The sequence below is a fragment of the Danio rerio genome, chromosome 11 (assembly GCF_052040795.2).
Source record: "Danio rerio strain M-AB ecotype USA chromosome 11, GRCz13ab, whole genome shotgun sequence".
NCBI classification, from domain to species: Eukaryota; Metazoa; Chordata; class Actinopteri; order Cypriniformes; family Danionidae; genus Danio; species Danio rerio.
In genome coordinates, this window is record NC_141031.1 from 23,204,923 (window position 1) to 23,232,500 (window position 27,578).

Sequence of the window (27,578 nt, forward strand, 5' to 3'; positions counted from 1 at the left end):
AACAAAACAAACAATGATTGTTTGTTTTACAAGTCAGTCAAATTTCTCCTTGGCAAGTAACAAAAACTTAATAAATATATTGCAACCACAGCTTTTAAGCACAAACCAAGTATAGGACAAAACAAATGTTTATACAACAGCAGATTTAGGTACACTCCAAATCAAAAAGAGAAAAGAAATAATGTATAAACAAAGTCATCAACATGGGAACGAAGGTGATTTAAGGTTTTGACTTTAAACGTGGCAGACGGGCTTGTCTGAGTTTTTCAGAAACTGCTGATCTACTGAGATATTCAACCACAACCATCTCTAGGGTTTACAGAGAATGATCCAAAAAATGAAAATATCCAGTGAGCGGCAGTTCTGTGGGTGCAAATGCCTTGTTGATGCCAGAGGTCAGAGGAGAATGGCCAGACTGGTTTGAGCTGATAGAGAGGCAACAGTAACTCAAATAAACACTTGTTACAACTGAGGTATTCAGAAGAGCATCTCTGAACGCACAACACATTGAACTTTGAGGCAGATAAGTTACAGCAGCAGAAGATCAAACCGGGGACAACTCCTGTCAGCTAAGAACAGGAAACTGAGGCCCCGTTTACAATAGTGCGTTTTAGTTTTAAAACGGCATTTTAGATCAAAAACGATCCGCGTCCACACTAGCGTTTTACCTAGCGTCTCTGACATATTTCCGTCCACACTACGCCACCAAAAACGTATATCACATGACCATTCGCACACTCTGGGCATGCGCGTTCTAGTATAAACAGAAAGCATGTGTCTTGCTCTGCATTTGGTTATTGTTAGTCAACAAACAAATGAATAACTGCACAATGGCGCCTAAAACAGACAATAGTGCAAACAACGCTCCCATTTCTGTGCCCATGTTGTTGTTTACAGTACTGTCTTCCGGTTGCGTTAAAGCCATTTGTTATAGTCATGTGATAGAGGCTTGACGAATAAGGGAGGATACAGTGATGAAGGCAATGACACAAAAGCCCCAATCAGGTATGGAATTTCAGCAGTCCCGCCTCCGTTTTCAGATGTCTCCGTTTTTCCTCATCCACACTAAGACGGAGCAGCAGCGTTTCAGAATGAAAACGGCCTATTCAGCATTTACAAAATGCTTTGTTTTCGGCGCTCAAGAACTCCAGCGTAGTGTGGACGGATGGCGTAACCGTGGCAAAACTTATGCGTTTTAAAACGATTTTTAAAAAATCTTGATTTCTGCTAAACATTTGGATGGTAGGGTCAGAATTAGGTGTCAACAACATGATTTACATGGATCCATCCTACCTTATATCAACAGTTCAGGCTTGAGGTGGTGGTGTAATGGTGTGGGGGATATTTTGTTGGCACACTTTGGGCCCATTAGTACCAATCGAGCATCATGTCAAAGCCACAGCCAATCTGAATATTGTTGCTGACTATGTCCATCTCTTTATGACCTCAGTGAACTCATCTTTCGAAATCACAATCTCCTCTCAAAATCATCACCTTTTTTTTTCATTTTCTTTGATTTAAATAACATTTTCTGTGTCAATGTATTACTAAAGCACTAACAGTACGAAAACTGCTACAGAGGTCAGGACTTCTGCCATCAATCTGAAGCTCAGGCCAAACAAGTCTATGAATTCATTATCACTATGGTTTGATTATAAATAAAAGCTAAAACCACCCAAATATGATTAACCTAACACAATTAGTGGAGCCTTTTTCCATTCCTAATTGCAACCCCAGAAGTAACTCATTGTTCTCATCTTTTTAATAATGCAACTCCAGTGAAAATCCAGGTACGTTTCTCACGTTTTCTCTTGACAGCGATGTCTGGAGCGAAGACTGATTACCAAAGTAGCAAATGAGCGCTGCCTAATGGGGAATTTGCACATACTGGTGTGTATAATGAGAGAAAAAAAAAAAACTCCAGACAGGGTTGCAAGCAGTGCAATGCGGCCCTATAGAACAATAACCTCCAGATGTCTGCGGCAGAGCTGCAGGCTGACTGATGCCCAAACGGGCTTCTCCTCAGCGGGGAGGGACGGGGAGCCAGCTGGCAGGGCTGGTTCTTCTGGAGCTGCGGGAGCTCAGGGCAATCCAGGCAGCCATTTCACACACGCTGACTCCCGAGTGCGCCCACACACACACACATACATACATGAAACGTATAAGTATCAGCACATTCCCTACATCTGCCGTGCGCCGTCCCACAACACAACATGCTTGTTCTAGTTTATTCTTTCCTCAGTGTCTGTTGTAATGGGTGCAGCGCTTGTTGCTTTACCAGAGGAATAAACCTTTTCATTAGGCATGCTGTTGTAAGTCTGTGTCTTTCATTGGCATTGCTATGGTGGATCAGACGAGGCTGGATCTTTTCCTTGTTGTTGGCTTCACGTTCGGAGGAATGCTTCTGTAGCGCCAATGAGGGCTGATTGATAAATCAAGGTCTTTATCACAGCTCCCAATGTCCTGTTTGTCAGCAGGCAGAAAAGGATAGAGATGGAGGGAAAGGCAGATCCAGGAGATGAATGCACTGCGCTAATGAACCGATCTGTAAGGGGGCGATAAGGCTTTTGTCTGTGATCGGACACATTCGGATGGTCGTCGCTTCTCTGACTGTGTAATCTCAGAGGTCATGTTGCTGACCGTGTATGAGGTGTCTGGGGTCCTGTGGAATCTGTTGTATTTTCCTTTTTTATCATCCTGTTTTGAATATTATATTGTTGTAATTATGGTTTATAATTTAATGAAAATGTATGATTCAAGTGAGTCTTTAAAATGTATTCGTTTTTTTTTTTTTTTGGAAAATCATATTTGTTTTGCTTTTATTTTTTTATTTTTTTTTAAAGAATTGTTGTTGTTTTATCTTTTTGTATCTTTTCCCAAATGGTCCTGTCATGGTCACCAATTAGGCACACACTCTACTCTAATACGGACTACATGTACCACAATGCTTTTCACTTCACACCTGATTCACATCAACTTGACACTGATACACAAACACCTGCAATTAAAGTGTGTGCCTAATTGCTCTTACTGTATATGTAAGCACCACTTTCACAGACATTCATTGCTGAGTATTGTTTCATGTTGTGACTTTTTCAAGTGCTATCAAACTTTCTCAACCATTTTCCCGGTTTCCTGGTTTTCCTGTGTTTCACCTTTTCTGCCTTATTTTTGGACTGTTCTTTGGATCATTGATTGTTTGCTGCCCGCCCTGATCTACGCCTGTTTATTGGAACACTCTTGTGTGTTACTGTTTGCTCCTGCCTTGATCCCTGCCTGCTGACCGTTGGGGAAGTTTAGTTTTAATAAACTGGTTAAGAAAAAAACATAATCAGTTATTTTAGCTACAATGTGATGACATCATCTGAAATGATGTAATTACAATCCTTTCTTGTTAGAACTCAACCTATCAAAAATATATTGTCAGCCATCATAATTTCAATCAGTTTAAGCATCACAATGCTCTGAAAAGTTTCTTACTGTTAAGTTTTGCAACCCAAATAAAGCAGAATGAAGCACTTACTATTTAAATTCCATTACAATTTTTAGTCATGAAATAAACCTATGTTTTGCCAGATACTCTCATTTAAGCGCATGGTCTACACATGCTGCAACTTAATCAGTTGTCCAAATTTGATTCAGTCACAGCACGCTGTTTCCCACCTGCTAAATCACGCATGTGCTGTATTATCAGTGCATAAGTGCTTACTGGATTAATCAATTGTTTCAAACTTTCCAGTTTGTTTTGGTGGACTGGTTTGACCGGTTCACTTCGAATAAAGTAAAAAAAAAAAAAAAGATTCACTTGTAATCAGCCATCTCTACTGATCACTGTCCTTTTTAAAATAAAAGCTGCATTTAGAACTTTACCTCATTTGCCACTACGTCTTTCTTAACAGGTGCTAATCAAACAAATTCTTAAAATATTAACTGCTTATTTATTTATTTTACTTTATTTTTATATTTTTTGCTAATTTAATCTAGGTTAAACATAGGAATTAAACTAGATTTTTTTAAAAACTAAATCAGAGATGCCCAAACTAGGGCCCCTGGGCCAAAGTTGGCCCATTGTAACCTTTGATTAGGCCCACCATCCCATCTGAGGGAGAGTTATGGGGATGGTTTACAGGTTGTCAATTCAAATGTAATGTAACCCTGTGTTTGTTTGCTTTTTTGTTATTGTTTAAAGCCAACTTAAATGATATGTTTCAATTAAATGGTGAAAATTAATCAGATTTTGTCTAAATGTAGATATTGTCACCCAACAATGCAGAGAATTTGATGAACAGATTCTGCTTAATCTGTGTAGTCAAAGGCAGATTCTGCTTGAACTGTGTATTCAGCATTGAGCTCCACTATTAATGTGATTGTCTATGTTTTTATTGCACTTTTTATTGCAGTTATCATTTAAAAAGTTATAATTCATTAGAATATACAATTTAAAGTAACTTTTTTTATATTATATTATTAAATCATTTTAGGAAATTATCCATGGCAACTTTAATGGAACATATTGATATAAATTAGTTTTTTGGCTCTTCATATGAAAAAAAGTTTTGGCACCACTGGTATAAATATACAAAATAATAAATAATAAAACAAAGTTATAAAATCATATAATCATTTATATTATTATTATTATTATTATTATTATTATTATTATTATTATTATTATTATTATTACATTATAAGGGGTCACCACAGTGGAATACATTATTATTATTATTATTATTATTATTATTATTATTATTATTATTATTATTATTATTATTATTATTATTATTATTATTATTATTACTATTATTATTAAATACAAATAAATAAATAAATAAATTTTTCAGTAAAGAAACTTTATTGTTCTATTCATTTTGTTTTTACCAAATATTAATTAAAAATGTGTGAAGTGAGTTTAAAATAAATTTCTGAAGTATATTTAATTGTAATAATATGTTAATAAAGTATGGTAAATATCTGATGGATCCTGAGATTCTGTTTACTTTTACAGCAAATAAAAAAATAAATAAATAAATAATAATAATAATAAAAATAAATAAATAACAGTAAAGATGCCCTGTGTTGCTGTTTTTTTTATTTTTTATTTTTTTACATTTTTAATATAATATGAGTTCTGATTATTTTTACATGAAAAAATTTGACATTATTTTGGCCTTCGGCTCCAATATGCCAAGCTGATGGTTTCTGATCCAGTCGCTTCGAATACATTCATATAATTTCTCTTTTGTCTGGGCGGATTATTTAGCCTTCACTGCTCAACTTGATTTTCTCTCTATATCTTCTTCTCTTTTTTCATTCCCCAACCTCTGGCTTCTCTATTTCACCCTCTTATGCACAGTAATTCCACCTGCCGCCCTGTGAAAGGTCTGCAGCAGGTACCTGTGTGCTTGGTGGATGAGCAGAGCTGAAGCGGAAGTGATTTTATCAGCGCCTCACAGCTGCCCTCCTCCCTCCGCCCCTGCAGCCAGAGCCATCAAGCTGTGAAAAATTAAAACAAAAGACAGAAAAAATACAATATGTTTGCTCAGATTTGCCTCACATCTGTTCCGAGCTCTTCTGCCGACAAGCCGTGTTTGTGAGACATTGATAGGCTGACCTGCCTACGCATGCTTGAGTTGGCAGCCTCCGCCGGGGGACGCGAAACAGACCGAGAGGAGAAGAATGGGATTTGGAGGAAGAGTCTCAGCTCGAAAATGCACTGCCACAGATGTGGAAGTGTCAGGGGAAGAAACGGCAACACAGGATTACAGGAAAAGCTGACAATTCAGAGATGAGTGCTAAAGACAGCGAATCAACCGTAGGACAGTCCTAACTTACTTCATGTCCTCAGTGCTGTAAAAAAAATATATATATATATATATATATATATATATATAAAAAACATTTTATTTTGGATTGGGCACTTCACTTAAAATAATAATAATAATAATAATAATAATAATAATAATAATAATAATAATAATAATAATAATAATTATTATTATTATTATTATTATTATTATTATTATTATTATTATTACATAATACAGTATGATAATATGTATAATAGAATTATTATTATTATTTATATAAATAAACAGTAATAGTTTACATAATACATAATTGTAAATTAATTTTAATTGAAATAAATCTAAATTCTTGAGGTAATAATTTTATTTATTTATTGTTAAAAAGCTAGTGTTTTAATATATTATTATTAATGTTGTTGTTGTTGTCATTGTAATATGTGAGTAGGGTGACAATGGAGAGAGGATCCACATGCAGCTTTAGTCAGAGTCATAAGACAGGCAGTGGTCAAAAACAGGAGCTTGGGGTACATACAAGCAAGTCCTGAAGCATAATTAGGTCACAGGTTGGGATGGCTGACGTAAAACTGACGTTTCGAAAAGCTCCTGAAGCTCAAGTGTTTTAAAACACTTCTCTGAAGCATGAAAAAACTCAGCTTCATGTAGCCTAGTGGACCATGCGTGTGCACAAAGTTACTTTGCTGCAAATGGCTTGGGTTCAAATCTTGACTTGTACAAATACTCTGAAATTATGATTTGATATATTTTAATAATGTAACTGTTTTATGATCAAAACAAGACATATTTATTCATAAAGTGTTCATTTACATGTCAGACCAATGTTAAAACAAAACACGTTACAAGAACAGAGCATTAAAAAAAACATTTATAGCTGCATCACCTTGAATTTGAGCCCATTAACTCTGCATGCTAGCCCTGAACTTTGACCACTTTACTACATCACTTGAAACCTCAACTCACCAACGTGGGGATTAATACCTCAATTTGCATATAAATGTAAATATCTATTTACACATAAAACGACCACTAGATGTACCTGTAGTGACAGGTTTCAAAACGTTTCTAAGCTTCGATACATTTGCTTAAACTGTTTCAGTGTTTCATGAAGCCTTGTTTTGCCCACCACTATTCACAGGCAAATAGTCGATACAGGCGGCAGACAACATGAACAAGGCAAGGGTCAAGCACGGAGGAACCAGGAAACAGTTTTTTAATATTGCAGGGAATAAACCAACAAGTCAACAATTTGTTTGACAAAGTGAGCCGACTATACAGTCTGAGCAATCAGTTCTTGAGCAGCTCCCAGCTGTGTGTGTAATCAAAGGTGAACCAAAACAGGTGTGAGTGAGGATTTGTAGTTCATATGGTAACAGGATTGTATTCTGGGTGATAATAAATGCTCTCTACGGCTGCGTCCGAAACCGCATACTTCCATACTATATAGTACGCTAAAATCAGTATACAAGCCGAGTAGTATGTCCGAATTCATAGAATTCGAAAATCAGTATGCGAGAAGTACCCAGATGACTTACTACTTCCGGTGAGATTCTGGAGTGCGTATCCCATGCACGCTGCCCTATCCCATAATGCTCCACGAGATAATTCATGAATGGAAGTGAAATGACGCAAATGACGCAGGTAGGTCACGTGACCATGACAAAATGGCGGATGTAGTACGTCCGAATTCCATTCATACTTTTCACATAGAACGTACTTTTCTAATGGCCAAGCAGTATGTTTAAATTCAAATGCAGTACCTACTGAGTAGTAGGTGGTTTCTAACGCAGCTTAGAAATCTACAAGGGTTAGCCTGCCCATGATTATGACCATCATTAGGAGGCGTCACAACTCTTGTTATAATATTATTATTATTATTATTATTATTATTATTATTATTATTATTATTATCATTATCATTATTATTATTTTAATTGGAAAAATTTTTGTCGTTGGTGTTTTGCTTCCCTAACTAATCAAAACTATTTGTTTTATTTAATTAAAGTAAAAATGCAAAAATTATTTGTTCTTCATTTCAATTTTATTTTTGTTATTTGACCAAATATCAAAAAAAAAAAAGTATGATATACCACATAAAGTGTTTTAATTCATATTGGAAATGTTAAAATAGTTTAATAAAAAATTGTATTAACTTTTTTGTATATTAACTTTTTTAAATATATAAAAATAAATACTTTTACCTATCTATTTTCCTGAAAAATGTTAGAAAAAAATAAGTGGGTAAAATTCTGAGAAAACGAGTACTATTATAAATGTTAGAAATATTTTAGTAGAATATAATAAACAAAAATATTGTATAATTAATCAAAAGCAAGTCAGCTTTATAATGCAGTGCCACAGATGTCAAAGTATCAGAGAAAGAAACACAGGATTACACCAAGAACTGACTACTCAGAGATGAGCGCTGAATGAACAGTGAAGGAACCACAGGACAGTTCTTTTTCCCTCATGCCGTCAGGTGCTGTGAAAAACGGCGGTCGTTTGATTGCTGGTTTCAGCCCTTTCCTTGGCCTTTGGATGAATCAAGCAAGGGTCAGCGGCAGCTCTAGTTTTTCTTGTCTAAATTATTGATGTGGTATTTCATCAATCTTTTTCATTGGGCACCCATGAAGAAATGTCATGGTATGCGTCACTGTGGTATTGCTGTGTTATAAGGGCTGCTTTACAGAGGCCTTGATGCGATTTGTCATTTTGATTGGTCGTTTTAGCAGAAACCCCGCAGCTATGTTTACGATCCTGTGTATTTGGGGCTCAGGTGTGCACAAACTGCTCCACCACTGTTGTATCGTACCATTACTTCACAAATAATGACTGATTAGTGATAATTGGACAGATATGTTCACCTATTAAAGGTGCGTTTGTCTTCTCAAGGCATCTGTCGTACCGTTGCTCGGGAGACTCGAATGAGTTTACAGTTGTGATTCATTCTGCTCTGCACCCTAAGTTTTTTCCAATTCTTTCTAAAGTGTTGATTTTTTTTAAACAGTTTATACATGTTCATGGTTTCTGTCATTAGTAGGGTTGGGGTTATTTCGATACCGGTGCTGAATCGATACTTTTTAAACGGTACTGGTGCCAAAACAGTGCCTGAAATTATACTTTTGAGCCACAAAATTGTGGTGGATGTCTCTACAATTTTGTATTTTTTTGTTTATTTTTTAAACGGTTTATCGTTTAGTTGTTTATTGTTTCTGTTATTAATAGGGTTTGGTATCGTTTGGGGTTATTTTGATACAGGTGCTAAAGTGATACTTTTAAAACAGTACCGGTGCAAAAACAATGTCTGAACCGATACTTTTGAGCCACAAAATTATGGTGGATGACTCTAGAAAAATATTTTATTTGACAAAAAATGTTTTGATCATAGTATATGTGAGTGTGTCCATGAGTGTGTGGGTGTTTCACAGTGTTGGGTTGCGGCTGGAAGGGCATCCGCTGGGTAAAACATATGCTGGATAAGTTGGCGGTTCATTTTGCTGTGGCGACGCCTGATTAATAATGGGACTAAGCTGAAAAGAAAATGAATGAATGAGTATACATCAATTCATAGTTTATATACTGTATTTGAATTAAATTGCATTAATATTTTTTGATCATTTGTTTGTTAGCATGAATTTAAGATTTGCATTATGCATTCAAAATTACGTTAGCTTACTACTAATCTGTGGAAAGGCTCAAAATCATAAATTTTTTCTAGGGCTTGTGACTACATTTACATGGACATCAGTAATATAATGATTTGCCTTAATCTGAATAAGACTAAAATAGGATTAAGGTGTTTCCATGAGTTGCTTTTTGAATGTTTCTTTTATGATTCTGTTTTACATGTTATTGCACATAGATTGATTAATATCATTGCGTCACCACACTATTCACATTTCCTCTGGAGTTTCGTGTAATTTCCAGTGTTTCATTTTATTTATTTATTTATTTTTTACTTTAACCGCAGTTTGGCACTTACATTTTAATTGAGCAACATATTGTCCATGTCCTGAGGTAATTACTGAGAATATGAAGTGAGGACTGGTGAAAGGAAAGATGTTGTTTTAATGGATTTTGAGGACATGCGCTCTGGGGCGCCACTAGTTAGGACAATTCTAAGGGCTCACGCTGTTTTGGGCCCCCAGAGTTACTATTAGGGCCCCACCCACACAACAAAACACAAACTCTTTGCGATACTACAATGTTATGCTTAAATTACTGTAGGTTTAATTTTGCAATAACTTTAAATAATGGTATCTATTAGCCAGTAAATCATTCTATATTCATTAAAATGTTTAAATATTTCATACACTTTAAAAAAATTGTTAAAGAAAACAAAATATATTCATTCATTAATTCATTTTCAGCTCAGCCCCTTTATGAATACGGGCTCGCCACAGCGGAATAAACCGTCAACTTATCCAGCACGTTTTTTATGCAGCGTATGCCCTTCCAGCCGCAACCCATCTCTGGGAAACATCCACACACACTCATTCACACATGCACACACACACACACACACACACACACACACACAGACTCATACACTACAGACAATTTAGCCTACCCAATTCACCTGTACTGCATGTCTTTGGACTGTGGGGGAAACCAGAGCACCCGGAGGAAACCCACACGAACGCCGGGAGAACATGCAAACTCCACTCAGAAATGCCAACTGACCCAGCCGAGGCTCGAACCAGCGACCTTCTTGCCATGAGGCGACAGCACTACCTACTGCACCACTGCGTCACCAACAAAATATATTAAATGCTAAATATTAAGTGCTATTTTAGCTTGTTGTTCAAAATGAGCTTTTTAAAATGAGCTGAATCAACTCAATTCTTCAGTTATCTTTTAAACAACTTAATTGTTATATGTTCTATCCACTTAAGTGTGAAAAAGCAATTAAGTTAACTAGTTGATTTGTGTTTAGACAACATAATGGAATTGTGTGAAATCTAGCATTTTTTACAATGAAGAATTTATTTATTTAATCATTTAATATTAGTATTTAATAGCTCTTTCTGTGAAGACAGAGTTATATATATATTCTATTCTTTTTACATTTGAGATTTCGAATAATTAAATCAAATGGATATTTTTGTCCAGAAAGCTTTTTTAAAATAAGTAAAATACAAAAGAAAATTAGTTAAATCTGTCAATACAGACCTTAGGGTGCCACGGTGGCTCAGTGGTTAGCACTGTCGCCTCACAGCAAAAAATGTGCTGGTTTAAGTCCCGGCTAGGCCAGTTGGCTTTTCTGTGTGGAGTTTTTATATTCTCTCCATGTTCGCGTGGGTTTCCTTCAGGTGGGTGTTTCCCAGTTCTGGGTTGCAGTTGGAAGGGCATCCACTGTGTAAAAGTTATGCTGGATAAGTTGGTGGTTCATTCCGCTTGGCAACCCTTGATGAATAAAGAGACTGAGCTGAAGAAAAATTAATGAATGAACGAATATTGCACTTTCATTGTGTAGGTTTTTGATATATTAGCAAATTAAAAGTAAACACTTTTTTTCATACAATTAAAACTAGCGGGGATCCAATTACAGACAAATGCAATTATTATTTCCCCCCTGTGAAATACCTTATGTCTCCAATTGCAATTTGCTCCTTAGTCCTGTGTAGGAAAAAAAGTCTGTGAAATGAAAGAGAATTCATTTATGATTTTCCTTTTGATTCATCATGCTCATATTTATGGCATGCACTTTAACTCTTTGAAGTTTTTTTCCCTTCCTTTTTTTCCAATATACTCCCTTTGTGTGTGAATATAAAGATCTGCTTCACATGTAGTCTTCATATCTGTCCTCCACAGATTGCTGGCGAAGCCATTTATGGCGGACCCTCCCACTACCACTATCAAAATCCCCGGCTCATTACGTTTCCACGACAACGCCAGCGAGGCTTATCCAATGGGCTGCGGCGACAGAAGCGGGACTGGGTCATTCCACCAATCAACGTGCCTGAGAACTCCAGAGGGCCCTTTCCTCAAGTCCTCGTCATGGTCAGTCACAGTTACAGTTCGCCTCACAGCCTGCTGCCTACAGAAAAAACTGAACAAAAAACGAGTCAGCTTTCTTTTAAACAAACAGTGCTATGCAATATGATGGACAAAATAGTCTACTATTTCATATTATGCTCTATGATTCAATTTGTGGTTTCGCAAAATACATTGTTTATGGTGCAATGAGTGCAGTATTATGGAGATGCAGACAGAAACATGCATCATGAGAAAGTTGCAGTCTTAAAAAGTACAATGCCTACATGTTTGATAAAGCAATATTTTACTCTTTTGTTTATTTGGAGCTGTAATCATTAGTTTTTAGAAAGGGTTTAAAATTGTATTATTATTTACTTTGTATGTCTACATTAATAATCAAACATTTGCACTGAAGTACTAAATAATGTGAGAAATATGATTATATATGAATGAGTACACCTCTGAGTATAAACTTTAAAATTAAAAATGTACTTTTTTTCATGTAGGCATTATATACACTGTAAAAATATCTGTTAATTAACATGTGTTTTTGTTTATTTATGGTTGTGAATTGCATTATGGGGCCTTCATCTCCGTTCTGTCGAGTTGTGAGGTTGGAAATTCAACCATACAGTTTAACAAAGTGATGTTTATTAACATTTTAGTTGTTTGAAATAATTAAATGTATAATAAATAACATATACAGAATAAGATCTGTTAGATAGCAGAAAATATACTGGCAGTTTGTAAAATAAGGTCAAGAATATTGGTGTTATTATTGGTAGTCAGAAATGACTTCAGTAGTCATGTCAAAGCAGTAACTAAATCAGCAAACTATCATTTTAAAAACATTGCAAGAATTAGATGCTTTGTTTTCAGTGAAGATTTAGAGAAACTTGTTCATGATTTTATCACCAGCAGGGTGGATTACTGTAATATCTTCTTCCCTGGCCTTCCTAAAAAGACAGTCAGACAGTTGCAGCTAATCCAGAACACTGCTGCCAGGATTCTGGCCAGAACCAGAAAATCCGAGCACAACACACCTGTCTTCAGGCCTTTACACTGGCTTCCTGTTAGATTCAGAATAGATTTCATAAGTATTATTACTTATCACTAAATGAACTAGGACCTCAATACATTACAGATATGCTCACTGAATACAAACCTAACATCACTTAGATCTTTGAGATCAAATAAACAAGAATTTCTAAGAGTTCAGTCAAAACAGGGTGAATTGGCCTTCAGCTACTGCACCCCCCACTGCTGGACTCAGCTTCCAGAAATGATCAGATGTACATTCAAATCTAGACTTAAAACAAATCTGTTTAGCTGTGTCTTTACTAAATGAGCATTGCATTACATCCGAAAGATCACACTATTATGTTTTTCTCTTTTGATTTTTTTATAAAATGTTTTAACAAATTTTAATTGCCGTTGTGTATGAAATGTGCTTCATAAATAAGCTTGCCTTTCCTTGCCTTTGCTACAAGTTTTAATAACCATAATGCAAAACACCAACCCAGACAATATATAATTTAAACGAATATAAATGTTAATAAAAGTCATTTATTTCACTCACAAATCCAGCACACAAATAAATGTAGAAAAATAAATACATGAGTCACAAAATATGGAAAACTGCTCATTTCTAAATATTTCTTTAAGTTTATAAAAATTGTTCATTGATTTAACTTGCATAGATGGTACTATATCATTATATATACAGTATATATGGTGATTTTTGTCATACCGGCTAGTCCTAATCAAACATGGTCCACTTTAACATCTCCATTGCTTCCTCTTTGCCGATCAAATAGAATATTTTGCCAGATGCTGCTAAGTTATTAGCAGAATGTGATCTGACATTGGGCCCTGAATGAAAAGACTTGGCGGAGCAGACAGTTCCACAGCTAAAGTTTGACTGTGTCCCTTGGAGACATAAAAGAACAAGCCTCTCTCAAGTCTCTTCACAGAAAGCTTTTACTCTTGCCTCGCTCCTCTGAAACACAGAGCTTTCCTCGCCACGTCTCTTGAACCGCAGAGAAACCTAAGAGGTTAAAAAGCAGTATCACAGGTGAACATTTTCGAGAGCTTTCTTTCAGACAGCTCTTGTGCGTCTGCCGCTGAGAGCCCTTCTAAGGCAAGGAGAGGACTTGTGAGTCAAGGGTTGATGAGAAGGGGGCTCGGAGGTAGATTGGCACAGGGTATCGACATCTCTCATCCATCTAATGCTTCTACAAAGCCTCTCCTTAACTTTCTCCAGTGCCAGATGAGAAATGAGGTTTGTGGGATCTTTTGGATCATATCTCTAGGGTTCACTGATCGGTTAGACGAGACTTGGATGTGAGGTATAATCATTTGGAGGTTTGATTTACTCAGCATAAACTAAAGGCTTGTTCTAACAAGGGCAATCGCTAATGATAATGGTATAGTACTAAATGTAATCAGTTTGAGTTTGATAATATACAAAGCTTTTCTTACTTAGATTTTTTTTGTCTTGGTTCAAGTTCAAATATTTAAAAATTCTTAAATCAAGAAGCATTTTTAGACACATGTAGCTCACTGGTCCTACTGCAGTCCGGTTTAAGCTGGGATTGAACTAGCAATTCTTTGCATGAGAGTTGGTTGCTCTAGCTAGGAGGCTAAAGATCTTGGCATCTAGCGTCTGTTGCTAAAGCACCTTTTGAGGTCAGAGGATTGAGGTTTACCTGCATAGCACTTTTCTAGCTGGCCTCTGTTACACCCAGCTCAAACTGGGTTGGGTGCAGTAGGACCGCTGGGTACATATATTTATTTATTTGTTTATTTGGCAGGGGCAGTGTACATTAATTAGCATTTCTACAAATGCACCAGAATTAGCCAGAAGGCTACTTTTCATCTGTTATCCCTAAAACAACCTAAAAAAAAAAACAATACAAGATTTATACAATCAAACACAGTTAAAAGTTACTAAAATAGACATGGTTATGTAAATGTTAATAAAAATGAATATTTACAAATTAAACTAAAACACCAACATTCTGTAATAGAGATAAAAATAGTTGAAACACATTTAAACAACAAATCATTAAGATGGTAGGCACAAATGGAAAAATGCTAGGTTTATTTCAATAGGAAAGGTGACACGTCTGATTCTCTGTAAACCAGATTTTAAATGTTTTTTGAGTATATTAAAGGCGGATATATCTCTGATGCTGCCAGGGACAGAATTACACTCCTGTGTAGCTGTAACTGAAAAAGGCACCCGGACCAAAGGTACTTTTCCGGAGTGGGACAAAACAGTCTCCTCTGGTTGCCCCTCGTGTTGCTCTGTGTGTGGTGTTCCTGACGTTTACAAACTGACTGAGATTAGGGAATGACAGACCATGAATGAGTTTGTACATCAGACAAATGTTTGAGTACTTGACATTTTCCCAGCTTAACAATTTATGTTTTTGTAAAATGTTACAATAATGATGTCTTAGAGGCTTTTTCTCCAGTATTTCAATTGTCTGTTTGTAAAGTGACTCTATGGGTTTTAGTGTTGTTTTGTTTGCCTGTGGCCAGGTTATTAGACAGTAGGTTATATGTGAAGAAAAATCATTGAATGCATGAATATTTTAGCTGCCTGCAGTGATAAATGTGACCTTATGAACCGGAAATTAGATATATTAAATTTAACACGCTTACATACCTTTTTAATTTGTGATTTAAAGTTTATTTGGAGTCAATTTGGACCCCAAAATATTTAAAATCAGACACAATTTGTATTTTATCCCTTAGACGTCTGTTAGATTATTTACTATGTTTGTTTTAGGAAAGTACATTGCAACTGTTTTGTTTACATGCAGTTTTAAACAGGACTGGTTTAACCATTCTGAGACATGAGCCATAGCTATAGCAATATAGAGGCTCGTCTGGGATGGAAGTGAGGTTTAGGGGGTAATGGAGGCCAGCTATCGGGTGCTATGCAGGTAAACCTCACTGATCTGACCCCTAAATGTGCTCTAGCGACAGACGCCATAATCTTTAGCCTCCTTGTTACAGCAACTGACTCCCATGCAAGGAATAGCTGGTTCGATCCACTCAAACTGTTGCAGTTGCAGTTGCACCAATGTGTTACAAAAGCAAAAATTATTTTCTTGTTTTAGGAACAATCAAAATCTGATGTTTATATACCAAAATTATGTAAGTTTTTCTTTTTAAACAAACAAACAAACAAAAAAAATCTGAAAATGGGGTAAATAATCTTATCTCAAAAAGACAAAAATGGATAAATTTGCTGTCCTCATTGGCAGATTATTTTGCTTGCTTTCAGTATAAAAATAATTTTTCCAATGTATTATTTGAACATTACTATAATAGTAAAGACTAAAGTGAACTAACAAGCCTAAACTATTAGATTCAGTTGATTTACATTCAATATTCAACACACAAATAATAAAAAGTATACTTGTATAAACATTATTGAATCTAACTGTAAAATATATAAATATTAATTTTGAACAAATTGTAGTTTTTACATCACCATTTGAATCTAACCTATATTTCAAGTGTTTTTTATACTTTCAAAATGATAGTATAAGCCTCTTCTGTGCCTCTAACAGTTTGAAACAATATATTGTATTATAATTCAAAAATATAGGGAAGTAATGGTGTAATAATTAGCAATACATGACAGAAAAAGTACTGGCAGTACAGACCCACTTTATATCGTACATATCTATCAGGCAGTGAAGGTCACTGATTTTTAAAGAAAACAGATCAAGTAGTTCAATATGTCTATTTTGTAATGGAGAGACAGTTCACCAGAATCCTATGGGCTGGCTGGCTGAAAATTAAAAGTCTTTGGGCATATGAATGCCTATAAAAGTCACTTTGTTAAACTTTCCATTCAAATGTTTTCAAAGCAGAGATCAAGGTCGATCATAATGCTATTGTCACGTTTAAGCGTGATCAAAAACAATAAACAAAAACAGAAAGGTGCGGATCCAAGTGCAGATTATTTATTTACAGTGCAGCCAACAAGGTGATAATACAAAGTAACAAATAAACGACAAAACCAGAAACTAAATCAGAGACGAGGCTCAGGAAAAACAAACTCAAACAACTAAACTAATTAGAAAACAGACTAGACAAATGACACACAACTAGACTAATGCAAAAATACAAGAACAGGAATCAGAATAGCAAACTAGGACTCTTAGACTTACTCGAAACTTGGACAAGGAAGACAACGACGCGATCACAAACATAGGTGGAATGGTAGAATATATAGTCCAGATAATCAACGGTAACACAAAACAGATGTGATGGCAGGTCAGTGTAGGTGTTCCGGTGTGTGCGCGGGGCATGTATGAAAATGTAGTTTTTCCTGGGGCACTGTAGCGCCTACAAAGTCCTAGAGCGCTACAGCGCCCTCAGGTGGTCACAGACGGATGTGACATTACCCCCCCTCTAAAGAGCGGCTTCCAGACGCTCCCAGACTGGTTCCAAGAGGGGGGGCGGAGCGGAGCAGGAACAAAGGGAGGGATGGGAGGGCCAGATTAGGGTCAGGCACTCCAGCAGGAAGCCAGGGTGCAGCCGGGGAATCAGTCCGAAATGGGGAGGACCACCAGGGAGGGGCGGGAGGGATGACCCACGGACGATCCTGCAGAAAACACAAGGCAGGGAACCCCAAGAGAGCCAGCAGGAGAGGCAACTGGACAGGAGCCGGCGGGACTGGAGGCAGCTGGACAGGAGCCGGCGGGACTGGAGGCAGCTGGACTGGAGCCGGCGGGACAGGAGGCAGCTGGGCTGGAGCCGGCGGGACTGGAGGCAGCTGGGCTGGAGCCGGCGGGACTGGAGGCAGCTGGGCTGGAGCCGGCTGGACTGGAGCTGGAGGCAGCTGGGCTGGAGCTGGAGGCAGCTGGGCTGGAGCTGGAGGCAGCTGGGCTGGAGCTGGAGGCAGCTGGGCTGGAGGCGGCGGGACTGGAGGCGGCGGGACTGGAGGCGGCGGGACTGGAGCCGGCGGGACTGGAGGCAGCTGGACTGGAGCCGGCAGGGCAAGACCTCTGGGAGGTGCCGGCAGAGCAAGACGTCTGGATGGCGTTGGTAATGCCAGGAGACGGTCTGGGACCGGCAGGACGAGGAGCCTGGGTGGCGCCGGCAGGGTGAGGAGCCGGTGTGGCGCCGGCAGGGCGAGGAGCCGGGGTGGCGCCGGCAGGGCGAGACGTCTGGTTGGTGCCGGCAGGGCGAGGAGTCTGGGAGGTGCCGGCAGGGGGAGGAGCCTGGGTGGCGCCGGCAGGGCGAGGAACCTGGGTGGCGCCGGCAGGGCCAGAAGCCAGACTGGAACTGGCATTGTACTGCGCTCTGGGGCTGGAGCCGACACTGGCGGGTGCTCTGGGGCTGGAGCCGACACTGGCGGGCGCTCTGGGGCTGGAGCCGACACTGGCGGGCGCTCTGGGGCTGGAGCCGACACTGGCGGGCGCTCTGGGGCTGGAGCCGACACTGGCGGGCGCTCTGGGGCTGGAGCCGACACTGGCGGGCGCTCTGGGGCTGGAGCCGACACTGGCGGGCGCTCTGGGGCTGGAGCCGACACTGGCGGGCGCTCTGGGGCTGGAGCCGACACTGGCGGGCGCTCTGGGGCTGGAGCCGACACTGGCGGGCGCTCTGGGGCTGGAGCCGACACTGGCGGGCGCTCTGGGGCTGGAGCCGACACTGGCGGGCGCTCTGGGGCTGGAGCCGACACTGGCGGGCGCTCTGGGGCTGGAGCCGACACTGGCGGGCGCTCTGGGGCTGGAGCCGACACTGGCGGGCGCTCTGGGGCTGGAGCCGACACTGGCGGGCGCTCTGGGGCTGGAGCCGACACTGGCGGGCGCTCTGGGGCTGGAGCCGACACTGGCGGGCGCTCTGGGGCTGGAGCCGACACTGGCGGGCGCTCTGGGGCTGGAGCCGACACTGGCGGGCGCTCTGGGGCTGGAGCCGACACTGGCGGGCGCTCTGGGGCTGGAGCCGACACTGGCGGGCGCTCTGGGGCTGGAGCCGACACTGGCGGGCGCTCTGGGGCTGGAGCCGACACTGGCGGGCGCTCTGGGGCTGGAGCCGACACTGGCGGGTGCTCTGGGGCAGGAGCCTTCCTCCTCCTGCGCCGCCCTCGTCTGGTGGTTTGAGACGTGAGCACGGTGTCATCTGGAGAAGGAGCTTGCTCTGGAACTGGAGCTGACACTGGTGGGCATTGTGGGCATAGGGCAGAGGCTGAAGTTTCACACAGCTCCAGAAGACTCTCCAGGGGCTCTGAGAAGGGTATTCTTCTGGTAACCCGACGCGGGTAAGTCCGTAACTCCAGTCCTGCCTCTCTCCTCTTTCCTTTAGTTAAATCAGCTGGCCCCGAAAATATCCCTCTCTGTTGCCATCTACTCAGGCCTCCCTCCTGAGGGTTCTCCTCCTTCAAGGCAACAGAGAGGGGGGAGCCAGCGATTAGCAAAGCCTCCTCCACAAACCGATACAGGTTCCAGTCATCCTCGTATGGCGGCATGCATGACCGGACTGGTTCCAAAAGTCCTCCCCGAAAAAACATCATTAGCAAGATGTCACTGTGAGAGCTCTTCGCAGCTAATTGCAAAAACTCCTTTATATATCGCTCAATAGAGCGATCACCTTGTTTAAGGCGCACTATGATATTATCCGCTGGATCCATTTATTGATCGCGTCGTTCTGTCACGTTTAAGCGTGATCAAAAACAATAAACAAAAACAGAAAGGTGCGGATCCAAGTGCAGATTATTTATTTACAGTGCAGCCAACAAGGTGATAATACAAAGTAACAAATAAACGACAAAACCAGAAACTAAATCAGAGACGAGGCTCAGGAAAAACAAACTCAAACAACTAAACTAATTAGAAAACAGACTAGACAAATGACACACAACTAGACTAATGCAAAAATACAAGAACAGGAATCAGAATAGCAAACTAGGACTCTTAGACTTACTCGAAACTTGGACAAGGAAGACAACGACGCGATCACAAACATAGGTGGAATGGTAGAATATATAGTCCAGATAATCAACGGTAACACAAAACAGATGTGATGGCAGGTCAGTGTAGGTGTTCCGGTGTGTGCGCGGGGCATGTATGAAAATGTAGTTTTTCCTGGGGCACTGTAGCGCCTACAAAGTCCTAGAGCGCTACCGCGCCCTCAGGTGGTCACAGACGGATGTGACAGCTATTCAGAAATGTAAATAAATGTAAAACACCCATGAACCATGAGCTGCTGGAAACTATTGTTAATGGATATGTTTTACAGCATCAATTTAAGTTCACAGTGATGTAAAATTAAGATTTTTAATGATAGTCACTAATTACTTCTTTTACTTGAGGTTTTAGGGATTGAGTAGCTGCTTTAAACAGTGGGGAAATACAGAAGTGTTTCTGCCATTATTGACCAATCAGGATCCAGAGTTTTAGTGATCATTTTAAAAAGAGGTATTATGTAATAGAGGACTATATAGTATAGCCGGTACTTCAAACATTGAGGAGGATGTGTTCTCATGAGGGGTTTTTACAGAAACGCTCTCGCCACTGCTGTACTTTGAGGTGTGTTATCCATGCCTGGGCTCCTCTGGGCTTCCACAAGCTTAAGTTTTGTGTTATCTGCTGTTCAGACTCCATCCCGGCCTTAGCATTCTGGGGACTGTCCTCATAAACTCCCTCACGGCCGCTTGTACCACAGATTACACCCATGGATTACTACAATCTTTTCCCACTGATGCACACGCAGACACATGGACATCACTTTAAAGCACCCATATGGAAAGATTAGAAAACCTGTGAAAAGCGTGGAATCCATTTGAGGAGAGTTTTGATAACCCTTCTCACCTCTAGCCTTAAATGTTTAGCTTTAGAGACCTGGGTCTGTGGGTGTTTGGCGCTGGCATGTTCTATGAGGATTTACACTTGTTGGTTATTTTGAGGCAATAAAAGATTACCTGCTGTGGCCACTACTAGGTAAAAAAAAATCTTTCTTCTTTTACTAAAATAATAATGAGACATCTATACATGGCTTCTCTTCGACTCTCTGGTTTCACTTCATATAGAGAATTCAGAATTTTGAGGCTTATATTTTATGTTGAAAAAACCTTTCCTTTATGCATTTCTGAACAGGTTCTATAATGTAGTAGAAGACTTGTAGGACCAAGGACATGATGTAACACCCGAGACCTTGAATTATGCCTTTACATTTGCATGTTGCTTCAAAATTTTGAAACTCGATGCTTGAATTTCACATCTGAGCTCATTTCGCTCAGCAAGAGTTTGTAGCCTGACCTATTTTTTAGCTCCCAGAATTTCTGATTGTTTCTCAATGAGTTAATCAATACATTTTTATATCTCATAGTCGTAATTGTAGAAATTGCAGACAAAGTTTTTAATAAGAAGCATATGCCATCACATTTAGTTAATGTATTTACACAGCTAAAAATAATTTAACAAAGTGCCAAAATAAGCTGCCATGTTTTCTTGAATATATGCCTCATTTTCTATACATCTGTATAGATGCATGTGTTCTGAGTTTGTCATACAACAGAAATAAATATTGCAAAATGTAGATGGTAAAAACACCAAGTAACTATGAGAAATAATCAAGACTCTCAGCTCTTAAACACTGAAGGCGTGTTTATTAACATACCCACTTGTGAAAATCTGCAATATTTTTTTCTTATATCAAATATGGCTAAAACCTAAATGGATGCTGCTGATGCTACCTCTAGCAGTTTTAGCTTAATATAGCTTACAATTTTTTTTTTTTACATTTTATGCATTTTGATAATTAGCAAAATATAGACATTGAATTGTACAGTAATGAATTGTGACAGTAACTCAAGATTGTAACTCTATAATATGCCATATTGGTATTATACTGTAGGTCATTATGCCTATTATACCTATTATTATAGTGGAGCCACCTAATTAGCCCAGTGCAAAACTTTTTAATTACACAGTATACTTCAGAGCAGTTGTAGTATGTTTCAGCAGTGTCTTTTTAAAATATTTACCAAATGATGTTTAATAGAGCAAGGACTTTTTTCACATTATTTCATATAATATGTTTTCTTTTGAAGAAAGTGTTATTTGTTTTATATCAGTCAGAATAAATGCTGTAAAAAGGTCAAAATTATTAGCCCCATAAAACAATATATATTTTTTGACCATCTACAGAACAAACCAGCATTATACAGTGATTTGCCTAATTTACTTGCCTAATTGACCCTATTTAACTTAACACTTTGAATTGCACTTTAAACTGAATACTAGGATCATGAAAAATATCTAGTCAAATATTATGTACTGTCATCATGGCAAAGATAAAATAAATCAGTTAATAAAACTATTATCTTTAGAAATGTATTTAAAAAAATCTTTTTTCCATTAAACAGAAATTGGTAAAAAAATATACACTGGGGGGCTAATAATTATGGAAGGCTAATAAGTCTGACTTCAACTGTATATATATATAATGTGTTTAGAAACAATTGTTAGAATTCTATTTACCTGAATCTTAAGTTAAAATATAAAACTTGATATGAACTAATATAGCAAATATATCCTCACCAGCCACTTTATTGGGCACATTTGTCCAACTGCTTGTTAACAAAAATTTCCAATCAGCCAAACACATGGCAGCAACTCAATACATTTAGGCATGTAAACATGATCAAGACAATCTGCTGCAGTTCAAATCGAGCAATAGAATCAATAAAGAAAGGTGATTAGGGTGACTTTGAACGTGGCATAGTTGTTGGTGCCAGATGGGCTGGTCTGAGTATTTCAAGCTGAGTATTTCAAACTGATCAACAAACTGTTGATCTTCTGGGATTATCATACACAACCATCTCTAGGGTTTACAGAGAATTTTCTAAAAAGAGAAACTATCCAGTGAGCGGAAGTTCTGTAGAATGGCAAGACTGATCTGATCTGATAGAGAGGCAACAGTAACTCAAATAACCACTCATTACAACCGAGGTATGCGGAAGAGCATCTCTGAACGCTCAACACGTCGAACCTTGATGCGGATGGGCTACAGCAGCAGAAGACCACACTGGATGCCACTCCTGTCAGCTTAGAACAGGAAACTGAAGCTACAATTCGCACAGGCTCACCAAAATTGGACAAAAGAAGATTGGAAAAACGTTGCCTGGTCTGATGAGTCTCGATTTCTGCTGCAACATTCAAATGGTAGGGTCAGAATTTGGCGTAAACAACATGAAAGCATGGTTCTATCCTGCCTTGTATCAATGGTTCAGGCTGGTGGTGGTGGTGTAATGCTATGGAGGATATTTTCTTGGCACACTTTGGGCCCATTAGTACCAATTGAGCATTGTGTCAGTGCCGCTGCCTATCTGAGTATTGTTGCTGACCATATCCATCCCTTTATGACCACAGAGTACCCATCTTTACTTCCAGCAGGATAATGTGGCATGTCATAAAGCATGATCATCTCAGACTGGTTTCTTGAACATGACAATGAGTTCACTGCACTCAAATGACATCCACAGTCACCAGATCCCAATCCAATAGAGCACCTTTGGGCTGTGGTGGAACAGGAGATCACATCATGGATGTGCAGCTGATAAATCTGCAGCCACTTTGTAATTATCATGTCAATATGGACCAAAATCTTTGAGGAATATTTCTAGTATCTTGTTAAATCTATGCCACATAGGATTAAGGCAGTTCTGAGGGCCACCGGGGTCCAAGGTTTTACAAAACATATTAAAGTTAAACCTATTTTATTTTAGCTAGCTCCAAAAAAACATTTCATTTCGATTAATAGAAAAAAAAACTAAAATAAAAAAGTAACTAAAACTGTATTTTAAAACATAATTTAAATACATTAAAAAAAAGACTAAAATATATAAAACAGAAGTGATATAAATCTCACACAACCTCAAAGAAAACCTCGGCGGTTGTCTCTAATTACCTCTCTCACACAATTCTCACCTTCTCTATCTATTGTCTTGAGAGGCACAGCACCGGAGGACAATAGTGAGCTTCATTGGCATTAATAAAAGCAAAGCAGCATTTATTCTTGTTTACATTTTCTACATCCCCAATTACCTACGAAATTCGAATTCCAATAAACAATACGTCCCCCAAACACACACGCACAAAATGAAAGCTGTGAATTCTTAATTTACCGACTAGCCCGAATCAATTTCCATTCTCCCATATTGGTCCATTAGCTCTGAGGGGAGATAGGGAAGCTCAGTGCACCTGGCCAGCACTAGTATTCACAGTCTCTGTGTCCTATTATTTGGTGAGCAGCACCGGGGCTTTGTCACTGCATGGATGATTTACAGAACGAACTGCAAAGGGGTTTGTGCGCTAATGCCACTAATAGCCGCTTCCACCTGACAATGGTACTCTATGATACCTGGATCTGGCATCCCAAAAGAGAAATAGAAAGAGACGTTTTGGAGCATAGAGCTTGGACGTGTTTGCCACATTATGCTAACCTGCTTGTTTTTCTGTAATTTAAAAATAGCAGGATGCTTAAAAATAAAGTAATAATGTTGTTGAAGCTAAAAATCGAGCAAAGATGCAGGAACAAGTTATGTTTGAACAGAAGGCTAATAGAATATGTATCATGTCATCTAGAAATTAAAATGCATTTATAAATTAATTTCTTCAACCTTATGTTACCTTTTTTCATTTATTTTTTATGTGACCTTAGGAACTATAAACCCTTCGTCTGGATTCTGTTTGATCTTATTGTTTTGGTAAAAGTTGCTCAGTCTGTTCACTTAACAGGTATGAATGAATTCGTTTGAAAACAGGTTCCAGTTCATTAAATCAGCTCAGTTGTTCAGTGATTTTCAGTGCTTGACAGCTTCTGGGAAGATTATCAGAGATTCAAAAGCACACACAAGTCATATGAACCATTTTCAGTACTTTCACAAAGCTTGAAAACTCATTATTTCTTTTGTAGATTGCTGATCTGCAAACTTTATGGAATGCAAATAACCTTAAATTATCAGCAATCATTGAAATGACTCTTGCGTTCACTATAGTTATTAGATTTGTGAATGAATCATACACCAATGAATCAATCATTTGTATTAATGATTTAAATGTGATTAATATGTTTAAATGATTGAAATAATGAATATTATATATTATATATGGGTTATTAAAACAGCATTGAATGATTCATTTTAATTCATTTATTCAAATTCATTCATTTGAATTTGTTTATTCGATTTCATCTATTCGAATTTATTTATTCAAATTTGTTCAGTTGAATTTGTTCATTTGTTCGTTCATTCCTTTGTTTGTTGGTTCATTCATTAGAATTAATTAATTCATTCAATCATTCATTCATTACTAATTATTGATTCAGTGAATTGGTTACACTACTTAACAGCTCACTCAAAGGGAAGATTATCAGAAATTTAGTGATCCAACTTTTTGTTTCAGTAGTATAAAAATCACATGAACCAATTTTATATTGTTACTGTATTTTTATGGAACTTTGTGAAGTTACAATGAATAGGAGAATAACAGCTTTTCATGACATCAGATAATAACATATATTAAAAAATGTAATTGTAATTATAATCAATATAACTCATGTTTTCTCAAAAGTTTAGAAATCATTTGTTTAGATTGAATCTTTTTGTATACAGTCTGTCAAAATTATAATTTTTTTCAGTGATTATTAAACTATATTTTTTAAAGAAGTGATATGGGTACAGTGGTCGACAGCTGACTTATCAAGAAGCTTAAACGTGTTATCTTATTTCATTGTTTCTTTCACAAAAAGACATGTTCTTTTTAATATCCATTTTCAATGAACAGAAGTTTTTTATTGTGTATAATAAATAAAAAAGCCCACCCTAAATAAACCAAAAACAATTTTGATTAAAATTGCATGACATTTTAATAATTACATTTATAAATTAATTCTTTGCATGATCTTGGATCTTTTTTTTTTTTTTCATTTGGTTCACAAAACATCTCTACATGATTCATTTCAAAATGAATTTGACCCTGGTCTTAAGTTTAACTCAATTCAGTGATTTGAATGCAGTTAAAATGATAGATGAATAAAGATGTAGATGTTAGTTTCAAGTGCAGGACCCACTCTTAAGATGCTTTGTGTTGGATTCAAAGCCTAACAACTCATAATTCAGCCTATTTTTTTCTTTAAAACACTTAAAGGTTTTTTCTTTTTTTTTTTCTAGTTTTGAAGTTTCAAAGAGTGTAATATTTTTTTCAGTGTACTTACAATGAACAATAATTGAATAGCCTTCAATGAGCCTTAAAATATGTTTAATCAATCATTCAATCAATCTATCAATTGATCTAGCAGAGATGCCCAAAGTAGGGCCCACAGACCAAAGTTGGCCCATTATTTTGCCCACCATCCCATCTAAGAAGAAAGAAAGAATGATAGACAGGGCTGGGGCGAAAGCCTCTAACATAAAGGGCACTATCATACACATGGAGCAATAAGGTACAAGATGTTTGGCTCAATTTGTTGCTATTTTCAGACCAGCGCAACTTAAATGTTCCTGTTTTTTACCATGTTCTTTAAATAGCAAATCAATCTGCATCACTTTATGGACTCATGCATGTGCATTTGTATAAGGTTATTATTATTAGCAGTATTATTATTTATTTATTTATTTGCATATTTATATTCTTTTGAATAAAAACAAGTTTAGATTAAATCTGTAATAAGTTTATAATACAATGTAAAAAAATGTATTAGTTCACATAAAGCTGTGTTTTCTAGTTATTTTGAAATATTATTAAATAAATTAGGAAATTACCCATGGCAACGGGGTATATGCCGAAGCATGCTAATAGGACTTTTAATTTGTCTGTAACCTGGGTTAAACGCTTCCGGCGAATTGAATGCCAATGCCAAATCCAGTGCTTTTAAGGTCTGTTTTCTTTAAAAATAAGCGATCTCCACTAGCTGAGTGATATCAGATTTAAAGTGGGTCTTAGATTGTACAAGAAGCACTGCATTCAATGACATTTCCTCCGCCATATCTTTATAATATGAGCATTTATTTTACCCCATTATATTCAATGGAGCTTCTGCGTTAGCCTGCCGATTCTGATGGGCGCGTGCGAGTAAACAGCTTTTTGTCTCGTTTTACGCTTGAGCAACTAAATAAATGTTAAAGTTTATTAAACTGAATGTATTTTAATGACATTACAACATCGATGCTGTATAAGGAACCGTATAAAATGGTAAAAAGTTCACAATAACAGCTCACCGGAAGTGTATCAGCATGGGAACAGCACTAGCTCGGCATATACCCTACTGTATTAACCTTTGGCTCACTAGCCTGAATCAAATTAGTTTTTGAAAAAATATTACCCCTTGAATTTTATTTTTTTTTGTTTGTTTTATTATTAAAAAAACTGAACTAAGTGTTAGATTACCAAGCTTAAAAAAAACTAATTTACGTAAATATATAGTATTTATAAAATATGGCCAATAATTTGAAACATCTTTGTCATAAGTTCTTATGTCATATGTTAAATAACATTCATATGTATGTCAAATGTTTTGTTGTTGTGTTGTTGTTGTTGTTGTTGTTGTTGTTGTTGTTGTTGTTGTTGTTGTTGTTGTTGTTGTTGTTGCAGTCGTTGTTGTCGTTTGTTTACAAAATGAAAATGTCTTATTTGACTTTGTTTCATTTTACTTCTATCGTCCATTGAGATTTATGTGGATTTTTAGTATTAAGTCAAGTAATTATATGACTTATTGAGTAACTAAGTAACAGACAAAGTAATTAGAAAAGTC

The 27,578-nt window shown here is 37.8% G+C and overlaps 1 protein-coding gene across 3 annotated transcripts in view; it reads left to right on the forward strand.

The window, feature by feature from the left end:
- cdh4 (cadherin 4, type 1, R-cadherin (retinal)) overlaps positions 1-27,578 on the forward strand; it is a 435,407-nt gene that overhangs the window by 269,316 nt on the left and 138,513 nt on the right. For all 3 annotated transcript variants that reach the window (XM_087271794.1, XM_087271795.1, NM_131086.2), the window contains 1 exon segment: positions 11,634-11,822. In XM_087271794.1, the coding sequence (XP_087127920.1) occupies positions 11,634-11,822 (189 nt within the window).